This window comes from Calypte anna, chromosome Z (assembly GCF_003957555.1).
Source record: "Calypte anna isolate BGI_N300 chromosome Z, bCalAnn1_v1.p, whole genome shotgun sequence".
NCBI lineage: Eukaryota > Metazoa > Chordata > Aves > Apodiformes > Trochilidae > Calypte > Calypte anna.
The window spans coordinates 27,994,376-28,014,671 of NC_044274.1; the positions used below are offsets into that span (position 1 = coordinate 27,994,376).

General features: G+C 39.5%; 1 protein-coding gene across 1 annotated transcript in view; it reads left to right on the forward strand.

The window, feature by feature from the left end:
* Window positions 1–3,763: 3,763 nt before the first annotated feature.
* The window catches only part of EFNA5 (ephrin A5), a 195,812-nt gene continuing 179,279 nt past the window's right edge, over window positions 3,764–20,296 (forward strand). The window contains exon 1 of the mRNA XM_030467506.1: window positions 3,764–4,215. Coding sequence (XP_030323366.1) covers window positions 4,091–4,215 — 125 coding nt within the window. The 5' untranslated portion in view covers window positions 3,764–4,090. The remainder of the gene's footprint in view (window positions 4,216–20,296) is intronic.

The following is a 20,296-nucleotide window of genomic DNA, read 5'->3' on the forward strand; positions in this document are numbered from 1 at the left end:
TCAGGAGCAGCTAGAGAGGCTTGTCAGAGGCAGTTTCAAATGCATACTGGGCATATGTACTATTTTTTCTAAACACAATATTCAAAATTGTTTAACTGACGATGGACCTCTTGTTAACAATCTTTACCTTTCTGCCAAATGAAGGTTAATGCCAGATGCCACTGGTATACAAAAGCAGTTTACAAGTACGATATCAATAACTGTTTAATCATGTAATAGAGAAAGTGGAGTGGACTAGAAGTTGGCATGCTTCATGGTATTGGGTATTTGGTGGCTTTATACAAACAGGTTATGATGTTACAGAAAGCTCCCTTTCTGTCAATAAAGTATTATTTTTTACTAGCAGAATTAATGACCTCCTGAGTCCAAACAATTTATGTCTTCATATTAATTATTAAATAATAAAACACAACCACCTACAGCTTGATTGCTAAAGCAGGGGAAAATAAAGATATCTGTATGCTATAGCTTGTCTTTTTGGAGGGTTTTTTTCAGTTATTAATAGTATGACTCCTTTTCACAGCTTTGTGTGGGTTGAAGAAAAACTCAGTACTGTAGTCCTTGCAAGCATACTTTATATACTAGATTAAGCACTGACTCCGCTATTAAAAATGTAGTTTAAGTTATACAAACCAAGCCCTCTCTTTCTCTGTGATGCTTCTCACAAGGCATAAAGAGGGAGAGAGAAAAAAAAACATTAAGCTTTCCTTAATTTCCTTACAAATGTGGCTGAGGAGATCATTCAGGAAAAAAGTGTTATTTATTCTGCCTCCTGTAATGGCAGTTTGTCAGTGCTGGAAAAAAAACCCCAAACCTAAGGAAAAATTGGATGTGCCAATTCCTAATCAAAGAACTCAGAAGGAAAGAAAAAAAATTAATTCTGGGAGTTTTTTAAATTAAAAGGAATTTGAAAAGTTCGGGTTTATGGTGCCTAGTATACCTGGGTTATTCAGCGGATGTACTTCATATCCCACCAAGTCAAATCTACAGACATTAACATATTAAAAACACAGTTGAGGGAAACCATAGGGGAATAATATTTGGACGTTTTTAGGCCGTTGATAATAAAGATTTAACAATCACACAAATCCTTTGATAAAAAAAAGAGTTTAAAAAACGCCACAATAAGTAAACAAAGGATTCGAGTGTTTTTTAAGGTCAGCCTATGGTCCATCGCTTCACTAACTTCTGAAAGTAGGGCAAAGAGCAGAAATCCCACCGGCCTCGGGCAAAAGGCCGGACAGCTCGGGTGGTGCGACCAGTGTAGATTAACCTGTCACCTCTTTGCACACCGAGAAAAAAAACACACCAAGGAAACGCCATGGACGGAGGTGCTCTCCAGGGTCGCCCCTGACCCCTTCCCCCCCAGCTCCCGCCGCCTGTGCCGCCACCCGCGGCCGCCGGGGGGAGTCGGGGCGCTTCCGAACGGCGGCGCGACAGGCGGTACTCACCGGCCCAGCCCCGCCGCCGCTGTCACCACGACAACGCCGGCGGGGCGGGGGTGACTGGAGCCCTCTCCCCGAGGAGGAGGAGAAGGACCCCGCCTTCATCCCGCCCCGCCCGCCGGCACCCCTCACCTGCCCGCGCCCCGCGGCCGCGCGGTTGTCGGCGGCGCTTGGACTGCGGCGGGCGGTGACTCCTCGCCTCCTCCTTGGAGCTGAAGCGTTTCCACAGCCAAGCGCCGGCCCCGGTGTGCACCAGCCGCCTTCCCCCGCTGTCGGTGGCAGGGGTCCGGGCGGTGGCGGAGCCGGCACCGCCGCCGCCGGAGCGGTTCATGCAGAGGGGGATGGATAAAAGGTGAAGGAGAGCAGAACGGAGTTTCCTTCCCGGCCGCGGAATACCCACCCGGGTTTCGCTGGCTTATGCAACTCAAATAAATGTATCGTTTCTATTTGCAAAGAGATGCAGACAGTCCTGCCCGCAGCCGGTGCCAGACATCGCCCGGGGCATGCAAGCCGAGCACCCCTGCAGGGGAGAGTGGGGAAGGAATTTTCTTTTAGGATTGCAGTACTCGGCATAGTTTTCCGCGGCTGACGGAAACTCATCCATATGCCGCCCGCGTAAACCCCATCAGGAGTAACATCCGGCGTTGAAATGGTTACATATAGCAATAAGTCTGCAAAGGAACCACTCCTCTGTTTTAGTAATTCAATTAGGTTTCCAGAAGGTGGGGTTGGGTATTTTTTCAGCATGGAGGAGGGGGAGCCTAGGACGACACCTCCTTTCTCGTGTTGCAAGCCAATCGGCTCGAGGTGTTAAAAAAAAAAAAAAAAAAAAAGCAATCTGTAAGCAAACAGCAGGCTGTGCCCTGACTGGCTGCGCAGCCAAATCTCCCCCTTTCCCATGTAAACTGCATGCAAAAATCCCACATGATCAAGCAGCAGCGTCTGTGCTCCAAGCTGGCTGCCTGGACCTCCTCCTCGCTATCATCCCTCACGCACACGGGCGCCAGATCCCGCCTCGGACACACGCATGTGCACGTATGTATGAGTGTATACCTCCATATACCGCGTATATATCTCTGCGGCTGCCTGTCGCACGCATGCATCCACTGCACGCCAGGCTTCTAGCTTTTCTAGGCTGCTGATGCCAGATTTATACGCAGTGAAGGGATCGGTCATTGCAAAAGGGGGCGTGACTGTTTAAAGATTTTTTTTTTCCTCCTGTAAAGCAATTTTTTTTTCCCAAAACTGACTTCTGCCCCTCCAATCCTCGTCTCTCTTCGCGATCCCTCCCTGCCTGCCGCTGCATTCAAGTTTATTTATTTGCCTGCTGGCGTGATATATTTTTCCTTGCTGCTCTAGCTGCTCTAGCTGCTCCTGCTGCTGCTTCAGAAAGAAAAGAGAAGCAGTTGTTGGGCAACAACGAGAAGAATCGAGGTTGGGTTTTTTAGTTTTTGTTGTTTTTTTTTTCGATCTCCTTATGTAGTAATCTGAGGGGTGGATTCTTTTTCTCTCACATCCTGCCTGCTCTTTCAAGCAGTTTTGTCCTTCCGCAGAAGTTGATATTGCCGAGACTGGACCCTGGTTTATCGCAGAAAGGCTCCAGGAGACTGAAGCAGATTTCCGCACCTCGCCGTATCGCTGCGTTTGTTCCCCGAGCACAAGAGGCCAGCCAAGACCAGAATCGTCAGAGGAGTTAGCAGGCTTGATTTTCTACTTCTCCGAGGTTTCGCTGTTTTCCACACCTTTCCGTAAAACAATTTTCTATTTCAATCTCCTAATCTCTTTGGTTTCCACGCCGCAACATTTCTTGGATTGGCCGTTTTTTAATTTTTTAATTTCTTTTTTTCCGCCTTTGCTGTTTCTCAGTCGTTGGTGCATCCACCGCCCAGGAACAGGAAGGACAGGAAAACCACTCCAGAAAGTCTCGAAGCCTTAGCTCCATCGAAGCAGCATACAAACTCCTCAGGGCTCTTGCTACGACCACCACCACCTTTTCTTTGTTTTTGGTTTTTTTTTTCCTTTTTTTTTCTTTGTTTTTTTTTTTTACTTTTTAATTGCGGCGGGCGGAGGGCTAGGAAGGAGGACACAAACTTTGTACGTTAAGATCTGCTGGTACTTCTCGCCCCTCTGCCATCCGGCGGCCTTTAGTACACTGACAGGGCCGCCCGTGAGCTTCCCGTGGAAAGACCTCCTTCCCCTCCTCATCGCTTTGCCACTTGCTCCCTCCATCTCCGCGTTCCCCGACCGCCCCCGAGCCGGGGGGCCGCGTCGCCAACGCCGCCGGGGCCACTCGCAGGGGGAGGAGGAGCGGCGCCCCTCGCCCGCCCGTCGAGCCGGCGGGCCGGTGTATGTCGTGCCGTGGGCTCCGTACGGGACTCCCGGTGAATGAGCGCTGCCCGACGCTTGCCGCCGGCCTCGGCCCCCACCTCCCCTTGCCGGGGTGAGGTTCCCTGAGGGACCGCGGATCACGCCTCTGTCTGCGGCGGCAGGCGCCCTCAGCTCGCTGCGGCGTGCCACGCTGCGGAGCCTACTCGCAGTTTATTTATTTAGCCTTCTCACGTCCCGCTCCCCGGCGTAGCCCCCCACCAGTTTTTGTTTTTTTTTTCTGACCCCTTCTTAATTTTTCCGCATCCCGTCTCTCCGCGATGCCGCACGTGGAGATGCTGCTGCTGGCGGCCGCGGCGCTGTGGGTGTGCGTGCGCGGGCAGGAGCCCGGCGCCAAGGCGGTGGCCGATCGCTACGCCGTCTACTGGAACAGCACCAACCCCAGGTACGCGGGGCAGCCGCGGGCGCCCACCGGGCTGGCGGGTGGCGAGGGGGGAGCGGCGCTCCAGCGCCTCCAGGAATGCCACCGGCTGTGGAAAACTTTGTTTTTCGGAGGGCTTGGGCTACGGGCAGCGACGGCAGGGCGGGTGATGGTGGCATTTTTCTCCTCTTGACCGCCCCAACCTCGGGCACTTAAAGTCTCTGTCCGCCAGCGTGATGTGTCTCCCTTTATGTGTGGGAGCAACCCGCGGCCAAGCCCCTCACCAGGAGTTCGAGTGGGATGAGGGGGCGCAGAGGGACGAGGCCCTCTGCTTTTGCTTCGGCGGCCTCCTGCGGCAGGCGGTGCGGTGCGCAGCCCAGAGCCGCTCGCCGGTAGCGGGGAGCCGGCCCCAGGCAGGATGGGGGAGGGTTTCCCGCCCAGGCAGGACGGGGCGGCCGGTCCTGGCTTCGCGGCATCCTCGGGCGGGATGGCGGCAGCCGCTGCTGAGGGGTGGCTTTCCCCCTGCCCTGTCCGCGGTGCCTGCCCGGCGGGGGTCTCTCTGGGGCAGGCTGGGGGTGCCCATGAGGAAGCGAGGTAGGCCTGTAGTCCTGGGCCGGGGGATGTCGGTTCCGTCGGGGACCTGCTTGCCGGTCACCGGGGCTGACCGGTACTGACGCAGCCCTCCCGCTCTCTTCGCGCCGAGATGTTCCAGGGCGCTTCTGACACCAGGCTTTGCGTGCACTTAAGCCCTGTGGAAAGGGAGGTATAATTTAATTATTCTGAAGTTTTCCCTCGTGTTTATCGTCAGCAAAGTTTAAGTCCTGCTCCAAAGGGTATCCATGTGTTTGGGGGGAAAAAAATCACCTGGGTATTAATTTTTTTTTTTTTTTTTGCCGTGTTACAGAGCATGTGAATGAACTTACTTTACGGTTATTTTAAAATATATATATATATTTTTAAATAAAATCTGTCGAGCTAGGCTGGTTAAATTTGGGGACGTTTTGTCTTAGGTTATCTCCTTTATATTCTGATACTGCTGTTTAGTTTGAGGTTACCACATTGATTTTTGTCACAGGTCATGTTTTTTAATAGGTCTGTGTTGCCTGCAGAAAACTGCTTGGTATTCTAGAGTGGCTTCAAAATAGGTGATGCGGAATTTAACGGGCAGAATTTTCAAGTGCCTGGAGTTTGCTAATCTGTTCAGCACTTTTAATACTGATTCTAATAACAAAGCCTCAGTGATAAATCGTTCTCATGGAAAGCTTGGACAAAGACGATTTATACCAAGTAAAATAATGCTTGGGAATGATGAGTGTCTGTAATTTTAAATGCCTATCTCTACTTATTTTTGTATGTGTAACATGAAATAAATTTGCTCAGTGTAAATGAAACGAAAAATTATATCTTACATCACACATCAGAGAACATACATCCCAAAAATTTGCTTGTCTCTCAAACCTAGAGTTTTTTCTGCTGTTAGGCAAAATGAAATGTGACTTACAGAAAAAAAAGGAAGTATTTGCAAATCCCACTGGGTAGAAGGAGGTGTCTTGAAAGAAATAGGTTTGACTAAATGCACTGTTGCTGGTATAAAAGCTTAAATACTTAAAAATTAACCTTACATTCAAGATTTTGACTTCCGCTCTCTTGTTTATGATGGGAGTATGCAGTAACAATGCATAGGTAAAGATATTTGAAGGTACAAACAATGCTTGCCTAATTGATAGGTATTAAACATTGATGGCATTTGTAAGGATTCTAGGATTTTTTAATGGTTTTTATTGCTATTAATGAAATCTCTTCCTAGTCCAACATTAAATAGCAGACTGTGAAGAAAACTTAGTTTTGTTAGTCTTCTGAACACTAGAGGAAGAGTTAATTGTAAGATGTTTCTAAACCATCCCTTTTGAAACCAAATCTTTCTTCTTGTCTTAAAATACTCACTGCTTTCTCACAGTGGAAGAACCTATAAGTGCTTGGTCATGTTTATTCTTGACATAAAAATATGAGAAAAAACTGTGCAGGTGTATTTATCTTTTAACTTAGAGTGTGCGGTTTTTGTGTGCTTTTCAAGTTATACGATCATTACAGAAAACGAGGCAAACACCTGATTGGTAGGTGTAAAGAGACCCAAAGAAAAAATAATTCTGCTTTTAATTAATTTTTTTAGAATCTGAACTGAATGAAAAATTCAATTTGGTTATCGACATTTTTATAGTGGTTAACAATGCTATAGGAATAACTTTGTAATGATTTATCTGCTTCCAGAGACAGGCTCAGATCAACAATATTTTTAAAATACATTTGGAAGTATGTAGGGCTGCTTGCTTCGTGATAACCATTTGTCATTTTAAGGCAAAATATATGGACATTCTTAAACACAAATGAGATCATGTGCTTTAGTTTACTTCTTTATTATATTTATTCCGAGTTAACAAACTACTATAGAACTGATTGATTGACTTTAAATATTAGATGTTGGTCTTGTTAATAGGGATTAAAGGCACTCATGAGTTTTCATCAAAACTGAAGAAATCATGACTGTACTTCCCCTAAGCTATGATGTTTAGGTTTTTAGTATGAAACTCCATCAGTTTTTTAAATACATGCCATATTAAAAGACACAACAGTAAATTGACGAGTGACCCAATTTATAAGTGCTCCTCACGTGAACATTATTTTGGTGAATAAAAAATCCTTAGAGACCATTAGCAAAGTTAATATTACATTTTTTGGTTAGTTGCCAAAGTTCCACTAGAACCATTAAAAAATGTTCTATGATTATTATTGTTGGGATGTATGAGTAGCAAAGCTTTATAGTCTTCTAGAGCCTACGTGTGTTTTAAAAAATGTTTTAACTATTTCTGTGCCTTGTTTTTGTTACATACTTAATTATCAATGTACATGAAGTAACATAAATGCTGTAGTCCAGTTCCAGATGACAATATGTGCATTAGGATTTTGAGGTATAATAAAAAAGTTTTTTAAGCTATTTTTTTTAATTGTAAATTATTCCTCAAGATTAAAAATATGCTCTAATAATTTTTGATTTTTATGTAGGCTTTGATTAAGTGTACATAAACTGTGATTATCGCTTCAACGTGCATTAGTCTTTCAGTACTGTTTGTATCAGAATATGCAACAGAAAAATATTCTTGTCAAGGAATATTAGTTTGAATCCGCTTAATATAGTTCAGGGAGTTTGTTTTGTAATGGTGTGTATTAATTTATTCCTGATTATTAGTGTCCTTGTAATTAGAATTCAGCCAAACTGTCACATATCTGGGCCAAATTTTGAAATTATCTGCTCGCCTAGTACTTGCTGCTGTTTTTAATCAAGCTGAACTACTCAGGGTAAATTTTGGTACATTTTTCTAGTTGCATGATAGCACTTCAAGATTGTGGTTAATATTTAAGTATTTTCCTGCAAGTTGTGTCAGTGGCAGGTTATATAGCTTTTTAAATTGTTACTAGGATGCAGATATATTTTATGTTTGTGTATTTATTTGGATAGTAAAATCAAGAAATATGATAGTAATTAGAAAATTTAAATTGGATGCTAATTAGAAAATACAGATACTGAAAAATAATTTTGGCTTCAACTGGTTGAGTTCTCATAATGAAGCTGGATGCTACAGTTTCATCAGATTTACTACATCATTTTTTTAAGATAGGCACTTTGGAGCAACAAACAGAAAAATGGGTGGATGATTCAGCATCTGGTCCAGAATTTTGCAACTGGAATGTCTAAACTTAGTTGAATGTTTTAGCTGAGTATTTAGGCACTTATGCAGGATGGCATGGGATTTCCCTCAAGTGCATACTGACACACTTGAGTTCTGCAGTTGTGTGGATGGACGGATGTGTACGTAATGCCCCCCTGAACCAGCCAAATGTATAGAATTAATTTTGCAAAGCTCTGACTGTGGCTCTCATGCTCACCTGGCATTTCCTGGGAGTGCACTGACAGGCTGCATGGATGTCTGGGTACCAGCCTATATATGAGTTTCCAGATTTCATGATGCCACGTTTGTTGTATGTTGTATGTTGTTGACTGAGGTCATATGATGGCTTTTTTGCTTTGTTTGGCTTGTTTATTTCCCATCTTGAAGTAGTGTACAGACTAGGGAAATGGTTGGAATATGGAGAAGACAGTTACGTATGTTAAGAACGGCTAAGAAGTTGGGGTCAAAGAGGGAAAAAATGAAGGCACTGCTTCTGGTTTGGTATTCTGTATGCTTTTTATGTCAAAAGGAGCTTAGGTAGTTGGGATACATACAGAAATGTATGAGTGCATATAAATACATATATATCTAACTTTTGAAACAGCATAGCTTGTATTTAAAAGCATTTTATTGACCGGCTTGCTCTGAGAGATGAAGAAACTTCTGATTTCTTGCCATTAAAAGTATTAGAGCTTTCAATTCTTTACACCTACTTTCTGTGCTTTTACTACTTACAGTAGCACGTGTCTCCGAAAGCATATTGGTGTTTATTTTAAAAATGGAGTTTTGAAACAGTTTAAAACATTATGTAGAAAAACTCCACAAAGAGTAATAGGTTTTCTGCCTTCGATCTCCATATTGAAGGCATCTTGTTAAGTGGTACATGGTCTTCATGAAATGCTTCTTACTAAATGTTTCCTAAGTATTTGCTAAATGCACAGTGAGTGCACTTTGCTGAATTCTTTCTGCTAGTCCTATAGCTGTTTGGAGAGGGACAGATCAAGATGAGCTTTCCTTTATCTCTGTAGCAATGATCCCAGTTTCATGCTGAGCTGAGAGAAAGAATGAATGCAATTAGGCTATAAGGAGTCATGGTCTTTGCAGTCGTACGGAGAGACATATATAACATGTATACGTTTGTGTGCATACGTATGCGTGTATGTATGCACTGAAGTTTGTCAGAAGGTGATGGGGTATAGAGTAAATCATGAATGTTGTGTAAGAAAAAAAATCTCTGAAGTTTTGTATATGATGAACTCAAATGTTTGAATAATATCTTAACAAACTTAATTCTGAGGCCTCATATTCCATCTAAGATAATCTGTTTTGAAATGAGAAGTAATGATTTTAAATTATTTGTACAATCTGGTTTGGTTCCTGGCTGTCTTCCCATTGTGCTGTTTCTTTGCATGCTTTAGTTCCTGAGTCAGTAGGTAACTATGTAGATAAGCAAGCACTCGGACACACAAATATAAAATGAAACACAGAAGATTACAGGGATATGCTTTGAGAACTCTCTGGGCTTCTTAAGAGTACCTTGTTGATGCTGGGCAATTAGACTTCAAGAATGAGCCTAGAGTGCTGGTCATTTGGATCACCCTAGAGAAGATGCTAACAAGGATGCAGTTTTTTCCTGGAAAAAGCATGAGTAGACGGTAGTTGCTTCACACGTTGTGAGATGCATCTCTAGTACTCCGGCTCACTATTCTTCATTTTTTTTAAATGCAGTTCAAAGTAATTTGGAACTTGGTTTCACTCTTTGCTCTGCTCTGAAGTTCTGATTATTTTATTTTATTTTATTTTATTTTATTTTATTTTATTTTATTTTATTTTATGTTGTTTTATGTTGTTTTATTTTATTTTTATTTTTGATTTTGTTATGTTCTTTTATATACCTTTAGTCTCATGATTATAATCTTCCAGTGTTTCTAAGTTGTGTATTTGACTATTGGACCCTGTTTTGTTTTTGTTGCACTTGTACTTAATATTCAGTCAGCAGTGCACCAGTAAAGTGAAATGGAAATACTTGGTTTAAACAGATGTCTTATTCAAATTGCTTTCTGGTGGCACTACAGTTATTGTGAGTAAACCCTACTGTAATATACTTCAGCGTAGTGGAATGGAAGAACAGAGTCCTTCATGTATTAGAAGTCTTCCTGGCATTTGTCCATTCTCCTGATTTATTATAGTCTGTATAGGCTAAGTTAAAGTTGAGCTTATTTAAAACGGTGGGTGTTATTTTATGGTATGCAAATGTGTTTATATATCTGAAATCCTCTTTACTAAAGGAACTGAGAATAGACTGCTATATCACAGAACCAAAAATTCCAACTCCGTTAAACACTTTTAAAAAATAATTTGTGTTAAAAGCAAGTATTTGAGAATATATATTAAAGAAGAATGCTGTTCTGTGAGGATTGAGATTGTATATTGCTCCTGTTGTAGAATGCCAGGGTTCCCTATACATTAAAATTAACCTCCCCCCTCTCTTATTTTCTTCACACCTGGGGAAACATCTTTCATATTTTACTGTTGACAGGTTGATGAAGATACATTTTTAGATCCTACTTTTATGAAAACAAACAAACAAACAAAGAAACCCAAACCCAATTTTGATTATGGTTTCTGCAAAAGTGTGATGACATTCTTTTGATGCTTGTGTTTCGTTACCTAGTATGTTAGGTGTTTTACAGACATTTTTCTGTTCAAATGCATAACCAGTATAAATGATATAAAAAGAAAAACCAGCTGACAAGAAGATACACAAGAGTCCTGTTAATTAGCAAGATCTGCTTGAATTGCTATTACCAATTTACAGGAAGTTCTTCAGCTTTGGCAGTTTTATTTGAAAAGCCTTCAATTCTTACTGTCACTTGCATTGTAACCTGGTGGACGAATTTAACTCTGCATGCAGATTTGTGGCATGGAAAAAGGTGATCTTAGACTGACAAAATCTGTAAGTACAATATTAGTTAATTTTCACTTTCCTCATTTTATTTTCTGTCACTTAATTGGCATATCGGTCTAGCAAGGAACTGTTCAATTGTAGCATCCACAGTAAAAAAAAAGACTTCATGTTTATCACTGAGTAACTTTCTATTTTTTGCTCATTATCACCAGAATCGTGGAGGACCATCTTATTTGATATGCACCAATTTTAGTTTTGGATGACGTTAATGAAATGGTGGTGGAGTGCAAAGAAGAAATGATTTGCATGTGAATCATCCAATGAGGCAAAAAACTCAGTCGGGGTAGGAGATAAATCCACTTTGGCTCTGATAACCCCGTGCTAAAATACCTTTTTGTTCCATTCTTTAAGATATAATTTGGTCTTCTGACATATAAAAATGTGTATATTTTGATAGAATAGATTTTATGCTGCAATTACTATCTGCTGTGTAGTACTGACATTCTTTATTTGTTAAAATCATACAACTTTTCTTTCCCATTTTTTTTTTCCATGGGTGTGGGTGCTATCCAGTGGCTGGCATTTTCTTGTTATGTGAGTTGTTGTTCTTCAGTAGCAGTTGAGAGCTGTAGCCTTTCCCTAGTGAGAAGCAGTAAAGCGCTACCTTCTCACTTTTGTGAACGTAAAAGTAGTATTTTTCATATTCCTACCACAGTTAAGAATTTCCTTCTCTCTTCAGACTTTGAAATAACATCACACAGAGATTTTCTAAGAAATACATAGATTTTTTTTTTACAATGATAATGCTTTACATATGATTTTTTATTCTAATTTTTACTTCACATTCGTTTTGATTTTGCAAATAAATTAGAATATCGTGTCTCAGACCGTGGCTTTGAAATTGAAGCTAAATACATTCTGAATAATTTAATGAAAACTAAAAATAAAAATACCAAATCTCTCAGTCAGTACCTTTTTGTTTTGGTAGTGCTTTATATTTTTTTACGAGGCAGAAAAAAATCAAGCATCTTACTTTACTTACTGGTAAACAGGATGATGATCACAGTTATCAATCTGCTATGCTAGTTCCTCAGTGTTAGGTAAGGAGTTCTAGCAGCTTCAGTGACGTTTGGTCCCCTGGAGTTGTTAGAAGTCGTTGCAAAGAAACTTTCCAATTAATGTTGTTAGTTTGCTGGTTGTTTTTTTTTCTTTCTCTCTCTTTTTTTTTTTTCCCCCCTTTTTGTTTTTGACTTCACTTAATGTCGAATCAGATTTTTAAAAAGTAGTGATGTATTCATACAGGCAGGGCATTTGGTGAGCAGGTGTTAACGAAGTAGGAGCTATCAATCCTGCTCCCTTTCCTATTGTTTCTAGAGAAGAAGGAAAGAAAGAGAAATTCAGGAATTTGAAAGCATTGACCTTCTGACATGCACACACAGCACGGTCATTGCACCAGCGCACAAAGTGCCTTAAGCCATCATAATAGCAAACTGCATTTTTAAAGTGACTGATACAAGAGTCAGCCTGATGGGGGATGGAGAGCCAACATTGATTCTGTAGCTATTTGCAAGTTCTCACTTTAAAGCCAGACAGCTTCAGTTTTATATTCTGAAACTTACCACTTAGGAATAATGTTGCTTTGTTCAGCTGAGGCAGAGGTTTGTGACTACTACATAGACTTAAAACCATTTGGTCCAGAATTGTGTGGTCATTCTTCACAGAGATCTACTTCACAGAGTAATTTGATTCATCTAGTTGTGGGGGAGGGATGAAAAACAGTGAAGGGACATTCAAGTACAGCATTCTTCAAGGAAAATGCTTATCTACATTAGATGCTTTTTTAAAATGTAAAGGCACAACTTTGGATGAAGTATTTAAAAGCCAATTCAAACTATGTGTGATCTCCTGGATAGTATCTACACACATAGTCTGGAAAAGATCTAATATTTCATGTACTGCAACAGTACTATCCCCCCCCCTTTCTAAAAAAAGTATTTTTAATTTTTTTTATTTGCTTATGGTTATTGCTCAAATGCACTTAGACATCTTTTTTTGGTTCTCTGGGGCTTACTTTATTAAAAATTAGCGATCCACCACTAAGTGGGGTACAGTACAAATACTGGTGTTCCCAAAAGGGATGTTTATATGCCAAATCAGAAGAAATAATAGGGATACAAAAGCTGCCAAAACGTGTGTCTCCCAGTTGCTGGCTAATCAGGAAAAAAGCAGCTAAGCAACTGCAGCTGAATGTTGAACAGTTAATTGTAAATACGGATTAAAAATAAGAGGGCATAGTATCTTTTTGTTTGTAGCTAGCTATGTGTAATTAAAAGAAAACCAACAATGTGGGATTTATTTTATGTTGATGGAATTATCTGTGGATATACCTCTTTCAAAAAAATCTCATGCTACTTTTGAACAAAAATACCATTCTTTTTATTTTTTTGTCTGTTTTTTTAGGTTGTGCTTATTAACTATACTATCTATAAACACTAAGTAAAGCTTTAGAAGTGATACTTAAAAAAATTGTATGTTCAGTTATCTGGGTAACAATGTACTAGAGAAAAAGAACCTTTGCTGTGAATATCTGGTGTTGCCAATCACTCTTGGCAGAGGTCCTCTCACTGGTTGCTGTGCTCATAATTAAATGCCTGTCATTTGTGTATTTTTCCATAATATATACAATGGAAAAGGCAAGGGGTCCTTCCAGAGCTATGGCTGACAGGGGAACAATAAAAACGCATTACACACTTTACTGTTGCCATTGTCAGCTCTGCTTTTGGGGGGAAAGAACATGGAAAGTGTGTGCCTAATATATATAAAATTATATATATACAATACCCAATTGGGAAGCTTCGTTGTATTGAGGTGACATTTGCTTGGAAGTTTATTATTTGTGCATTCAAAATATCTTAATTCTAGGGTTGTATTTTTCCCTTTATGTATGCCTAAACTGCATATAGTTTTCTGCTCACATTTCAGTCACTTTTGCCTTCTCCTTTCCTTTCCTTTCCTTTCCTTTCCTTTCCTTTCCTTTCCTTTCCTTTCCTTTCCTTTCCTTTCCTTTCCTTTCCTTTCCTTTCCTTTCCTTTCCTTTCCTTTCCTTTCCTTTCCTTTCCTTTCCTTTCCTTTCCTTTCCTTTCCTTTCCTTTCCTTTCCTTTCCTTTCCTTTCCTTTCCTTTCCTTCCTTCCCTTCCCTTCCCTTCCCTTCCCTTCCCTTCCCTTCCCTTCCCTTCCCTTCCCTTCCCTTCCCTTCCCTTCCCTTCCCTTCCCTTCCTTCCCTTCCCTTCCCTTCCCTTCCCTTCCCTTCCTTCCCTTCCCTTCCCTTCCCTTCCCTTCCCTTCCCTTCCCTTCCCTTCCCTTCCCTTCCCTTCCCTTCCCTTCCCTTCCCTTCCCTTCCCTTCCCTTCCCTTCCCTTCCCTTCCCTTCCCTTCCCTTCCCTTCCCTTCCCTTCTCCTCTCCTCTCCTCTCCTCTCCTCTCCTCTCCTCTCCTCTCCTCTCCTCTCCTCTCCTCTCCTCTCCTCTCCTCTCCTCTCCTCTCCTCTCCTCTCCTCTCCTCTTTTTTTCTTATGCTAGTTTGCATATTCACCTTTTTTTTCTGTTTTAAGGCCATGATATGCAGTTCATCTTCAGCTGAATCAGATTAAGATTTTGGAGTACTGCAGGAGTGGCTTTGGTGAAAGACTGCTTGTCAATGCACACATAATTCCAAGTGCAAGCAGAAGTGCATAATTACAGAGTGAATTATCTTGAATTATCTTGAAAAGTGAAGTTGTACCTTCACACTAATATTTACTTCCTTCACACTTAATGAGTAATTCTTTAAAGCCGTTTTTTATCTTAAAAAGGAATAGATTGCCAGAACCAGATTTTAAAATATATTCAGGTGCCTGGAGTTGCATACAGGAGTCATGGAATTTTTGAGACTGCTTGGTGCCTTATTATTTAAGGTCATGTTTCTGCTTTTTTTGCACCCTTAGTTTCTTGAATAGCTTTCAAAAAAAAGGTCCCCAAAGCTGATTATTGAAAGTAATTTATATTAGTATCTTGGTTTTTAAAAGTTGCTGAAGTCAGCAGAAACTAATTGGTACTAGTGAAGAGTGGAAGTATTTATTTGTCTCTGTGCCTTAAGAGATGCTAAAGGATCTGTGGGTTTTTTTGTGTTGTTCATATTGTTTGGAGTTTTTAAAATCATCCTATCATGCTGTTTTATTACAGTATTTTTGGAAGTGTTCAGATCCAATGCTACTGAAGTGAAAAGATTCTCCCAATGCTTTGTATGGGAAATTAATTAGGTTTTATATTGATGAGTTCATGGTGTAGTTAAAGAGTAAGAACTTCAGTAGCTAGGCTTGCCAGTTTTTGTTAGGCCATACAATTTACTTGACTCAAATGCAGTGAGAGGGCATGGTGTTGTGGGACGGTATATCCCCAATATTTGTCGTGTTGGGTCCAAATAATTTCTATACTGAGATTTTTTTAAACATATTTTGCTGCCTTGGGACCTTCATGTTTGTGGGGCTGAAGGGGGTAAAAGTGTGTACCTTGTGGAGTGAGAAGTTGCTTTGCTCTCAGTTTCAAAAGTGAGAACTGGCTTGTCGTACATGATAAGCAGATAGGCATTGGTGAAACTCTGAGGTGTTGGACTCCTTATACAACAGAGAGCAGCTTGGTATGAGCCAAAAAAAATAATTAAGATCAGGAAACTAAAGTTAATCAGATACAGTGGTACACCACTGGGATACAGGTTATGTATTTTTCAAAGCACTGTATGAAATAACTCTTCCAGATAAGATACACCTTAAAGAACAGATGGATCTTGTGAATGCCCAAACAGGAAAGAATTGTTTTCTCACTGAAATAATTAAAACATTCTGTTCAGGAAAGATGTCTGTTTTCTGCAAAATAGAACAACAGTTGTGTACAAAACAAAAGGCTCTACAGAATGTTGCTTCTCTTTGCATATGTAAACTATTTAATATTCATACAGCATGTAATTTATTACCTAATTACCAAAGTGACGAGCATAGATGCTTGTCATGTGACATGTCACTGTGTTTTGAGGCTGCTGGGAGAATGAGAAAGCAGTTTTTTAAAAAAAACAAGTTAATTTAACAGAGTATCAAGTATTAATTTTTTCTTGATTGCCAGTGGGCTTGCTGATGTCTAGTGGCTATGAGATACAACATCATAAAAAATAGGCACATCTTTCTGGAAGTGTGGCACATACTTAAGTTGAGATGGAAGATGCTGTTGAAATAATGCCTTGTTTTTAAAATCAAGTCTTGTACAAAATGTCAGGTTGTAATTCTTAATTGTGATTATGCATAAATTTTACAATTGATCATATTTTCTTGTTGTTGTGGTGGTAGATCCAGTTGTGAGACATTGGGCCTAATTTAATATTACTTCTGTGTATTAGTAGTGAGATTCCAAGAAATTTTGGAAATTTTCTCTGAAGCTGAAATTCTGTGAAGTAAAAATACATGTCAGTAATGCCCTCAGAATGTTTAATACCTTTTATGGTAAGTTCACAAACATAAAAGGATGTGTACATATTTTATTGAAGAACTTCCATATTGAACTGCTAGACAAAACACATTAAAGAAGTACTAGCAAGATTTCCTGGAGAGGATGTGATCATTTTCTAACACACTTAATAGCATAATCCTCACTTAAAAACTTGAAATATAAATCAGTCCTTTAACACTTGGTACAAAAGTTCTATTGTAAATAGGATCTTCATTAGCAGAAATGCCATGCATTTACTGAGGGCTTTGAGAATATAAACAAAATAAGAGGTTTTTTACTTGCAGTATCTTTAATCAAGGTGGTATGAAATTTCTCATTAAGGTTACTATTCGCATTATCATAACAAGTGAAAATGTGGGTGAAGAAAGAAAATTAATTACAGTGGCAGGTCATACTTGTTTCTCATTATATCACGGCTATTCACTGTACTTAAATTCCAAGCAAAGTCTGCTCTTTATCTCAATTATATAAAACTTATTTCCAGAGAACATTTTATTAAGAGAATCTCCATGTTCTCTCTTCCCAGCCTGAAGCACGATAGCTTTAAAAAAAAAAAAAGGTTTTTTTTTAGTGATTTACAGCATCACTTTAATATTACTTCTTCAGACCCTGTCTCTGAACTATGTTTCAAAGCTTGTTGTAAAAAGAAATCTGTTTTCAATTTTTCATGCTACCTGTCTTTATTTAGTGCCTTTTTCAGAATAAAGCATTTGGAAGAGTTTCATAAGCACCTTGTTTTGTGTGTAGAGTTTGGAGATAATATATTTTGACTGATGAAAGCAATTTTGCCTTTGTAACTTCTGTGAGTAAATCAGACCATTGCAGTGCCCAGTTAAGATTTCTCTACCATTTTTTTCTTAATCTGCAACAGAGGATGGTTGCATCTTCTTCATGTTTGTGTGTTTATTTTTTTCATAAAAATAGTAGAGTGTGTTCCTACAAGACTTGATTTTTAGGTCAAAATTAGTATCAGGTAGGCTTAATGTAAATTTCTTGAATTGTCTGTTTGCTCTTATATTAAGACCCATCCTTAAGACAAGGTGTCCTCTGCTTTCCAGTCTGTAATGAAAATGTCAGAGACAAAGGAAGGTTTGATAGTGTCTTAGGCCCAGTGTACTGATGTATCTGGGTGAAAAAGTTACGTTGTTTTTTGATAAATGTGGTAGAGATTAGTACTGTTACTTGTGATTCCTTTTAGAGATGGTATTGGTCTGAGAAACATGTTCACCTTTGAAAAAGAAAAGAAATAATTATATTTGGAAACAAAGATACAGTATTTAAAGAGAACCTTTCCTGCACTCTCCACTTACTGTGGTCATATCACTGCAGTAATATTCTTATTTAAATGATGTATCAGAATCAAGAACAGTATTTACACAAATATGGCTTGTCAGTTGAGAAATTATCTGAGTAGTACAGAATATCCTGATTTATAATATAGGTTTACTAACTACCATTTTCTGCAGTAATAAGTGATGGGGAACAGACTATAAGTAGTATTCTGCAACATTTATCTGACAAACAGTGGATAAAAAAATAGCATGTTAGCAAACTCTGACCAGATGCTGTGTTAACATTTGCATGAAATTCCCATCGAGTTTACTGAGTCATTGGGGATGTTACCTAATTTTTTAAGTTGCAGTAATAAAAAGAATGAAATACCAACTATTCAGTCAAAATTATTTCATCTGTGCCTTATTCTTGTTTATTCCTTCCAAATTTCAAAAACATTATTAGTAATGCTAAATTACTTTAGAAAACAGAACAGATTAAATCTCTCTAAAAAGTTTTACCATGTGTTTTCATTTACCACTTTGGTAAAGCCCATTTGATTTTTTTATTTCAGTTGTTTATTGAATTTTTTTTCCTCTTGAAAACTTTGGTTCCATCTTAGCTACTATTCCACGAATGGTTACATATTTATTTATTAAAATTCTGAAACTGCATATAGGATTAGGAGAAGGTAACATGAGCAAGATAAATTAGTAATAAACTACATTTTAGTGTAAAGGGACCTGTAATTTTCTTTGGACTAGGAAGGTTCAAAACTTTATTCTTTTGAACTTTGTTTTGGAAACAAGCATTTCTCAGTTACTTGGGAGTCTTACCTCTGTTGCAGATGTGTTTATGCTTTTAATTGTACTGGTTCTTCCTATCTGTCTTCTGGTGATTGTAAGCATTCATGCATTCCTTTAAAGTGAGAGGAGCGGAATGGAAAGTGGTTTGGAATTCTATCTGATGTTATAAAATTTAAAAAATCAAATGCATTGAAAAATAATGCAACATTCTTACGTGAAGTGCAATCAAAACCTCATGCATCTCAAAATTGCACATGCAAGGTGCAAAGTTACAGTTTTTCTGCTGTTGCAGAATCTCAGGGCTGACATAAAACATGTTTTTCAAAAGATTTTGACATATCTGAAACTAAAGCTGTTATTTCTCTTGTTTTAACAGTGGCTTGTCATACTCAAAACTTTCAGTGAAGTCTAACAAGAGAAAACATGTCCAGAAAGGACTCCAACTGCTCTTAGCATAAATCATACAGCTGCCTTTCAGTTTAAACAAGTAAATTATGATTGTCAATTCAGTTGAACTTCATTGTCACAAATGCAGTTTTGGAAGGTGTTTGTGTTTTTTTTTGGTTTTGCTTTTTGTTCTTTGTTTTTGGTTTTTTTGTAAAATCTTTTTGGTTATGGGGAGTAGGGACAAGCTGAGGAAGGGAAAAGATATTCTATAAATGACAACCTCAGTTTCTTACAGGACACTCAATTTGCTTTTGTTGTTTTTGCTGAAATTCTGCACACTTCTGGAAATGGATGAATAGTTCTATAGAAATGTGATTGCAGTGCAAGAAAGAAAAAAATTCTGAGATAATACTTTGACATAGGTTTATTTAGAAATATTTAATTGTACTTCCATTAGCTGTGAAGTCATTCCTTTTTGGGCGCCTGTAATAACAAATTACATCTTGCATATGACTTACAAAAAATGTCAATTCCTAACCCTTTTTGTCTCTTCATTCTGTCAATAAGCTGAAAGTGTGTTTTTGACTTAGGGTTTTAAACATCAGAAGTGGGTCTCTTTGCATACTTCGTTTGCTTGGGTTACTTTAAATGGATTTTTATATAGCAGCTGTCTAACTGGTGATTTTCAAATTTTGCTTATCTCCTTTAGGGAAAAAATTAGTCTGAAATTAGTCTCTTATTTTTAAGTCGCTGATTCTTCTTTAGACTTCTTCAAACTCCTGTCATCCTTCCTTTTTTCTTTCTTGTTCTCTGAGTATTTCCAGACCATGAGTATTTCCAAGTGTTTATCTCCTTATTTTTACCTTGTTAGATTAAAAAGGGGTAAGGTTGGGCCAGTGGGGGGTTGTGGACCAGTGAATCCTGCTTGGAAGAAGCCATGAAACAGTGGCTTCAAGCTGCAGTAAATATTGACTTGAATCTCTGAGCTGAGCCTTTCTCAAAGCTCATTTTGAAGACCTGAAAGGCTCCTATTGTTTCTTCTCTGTCAGCACTCCATAGCCAAGGCTCAAGTATGCATGTGTTAGGAGAAGAAGAAAGGCAGTTTTTGAAATTTAACAGTGATCACAGCTGAAGGCATGACTGCTCAGTGCAGAGGAAGGGGAAGCCCCCAAGAAAAAAAGGGCGAGGACTTGGTATGGGTTGCATTACGTTGTGGGGAAGTGGAGTGTCCACCACCTTCCACCCTCTTCCTGTGTAAAGTGCTAGATGAACCTTAGCATTATTCAGGTAGGATGTGGAGAAGGGGTACCAACTTCTTCCTTCAGGGGTGGTTCCTGCCAAAGATTCTGCAGTCATCTGTGAACAGCTAGGCAATGAAGGTAGTGGATTCTTGGGCAACTCTCTCTTCCTTACTATTTGAGGCTTTAATCAGAGCACTGATGGATGAAGTATTGCAGAGAGTTTAACCACTGCTG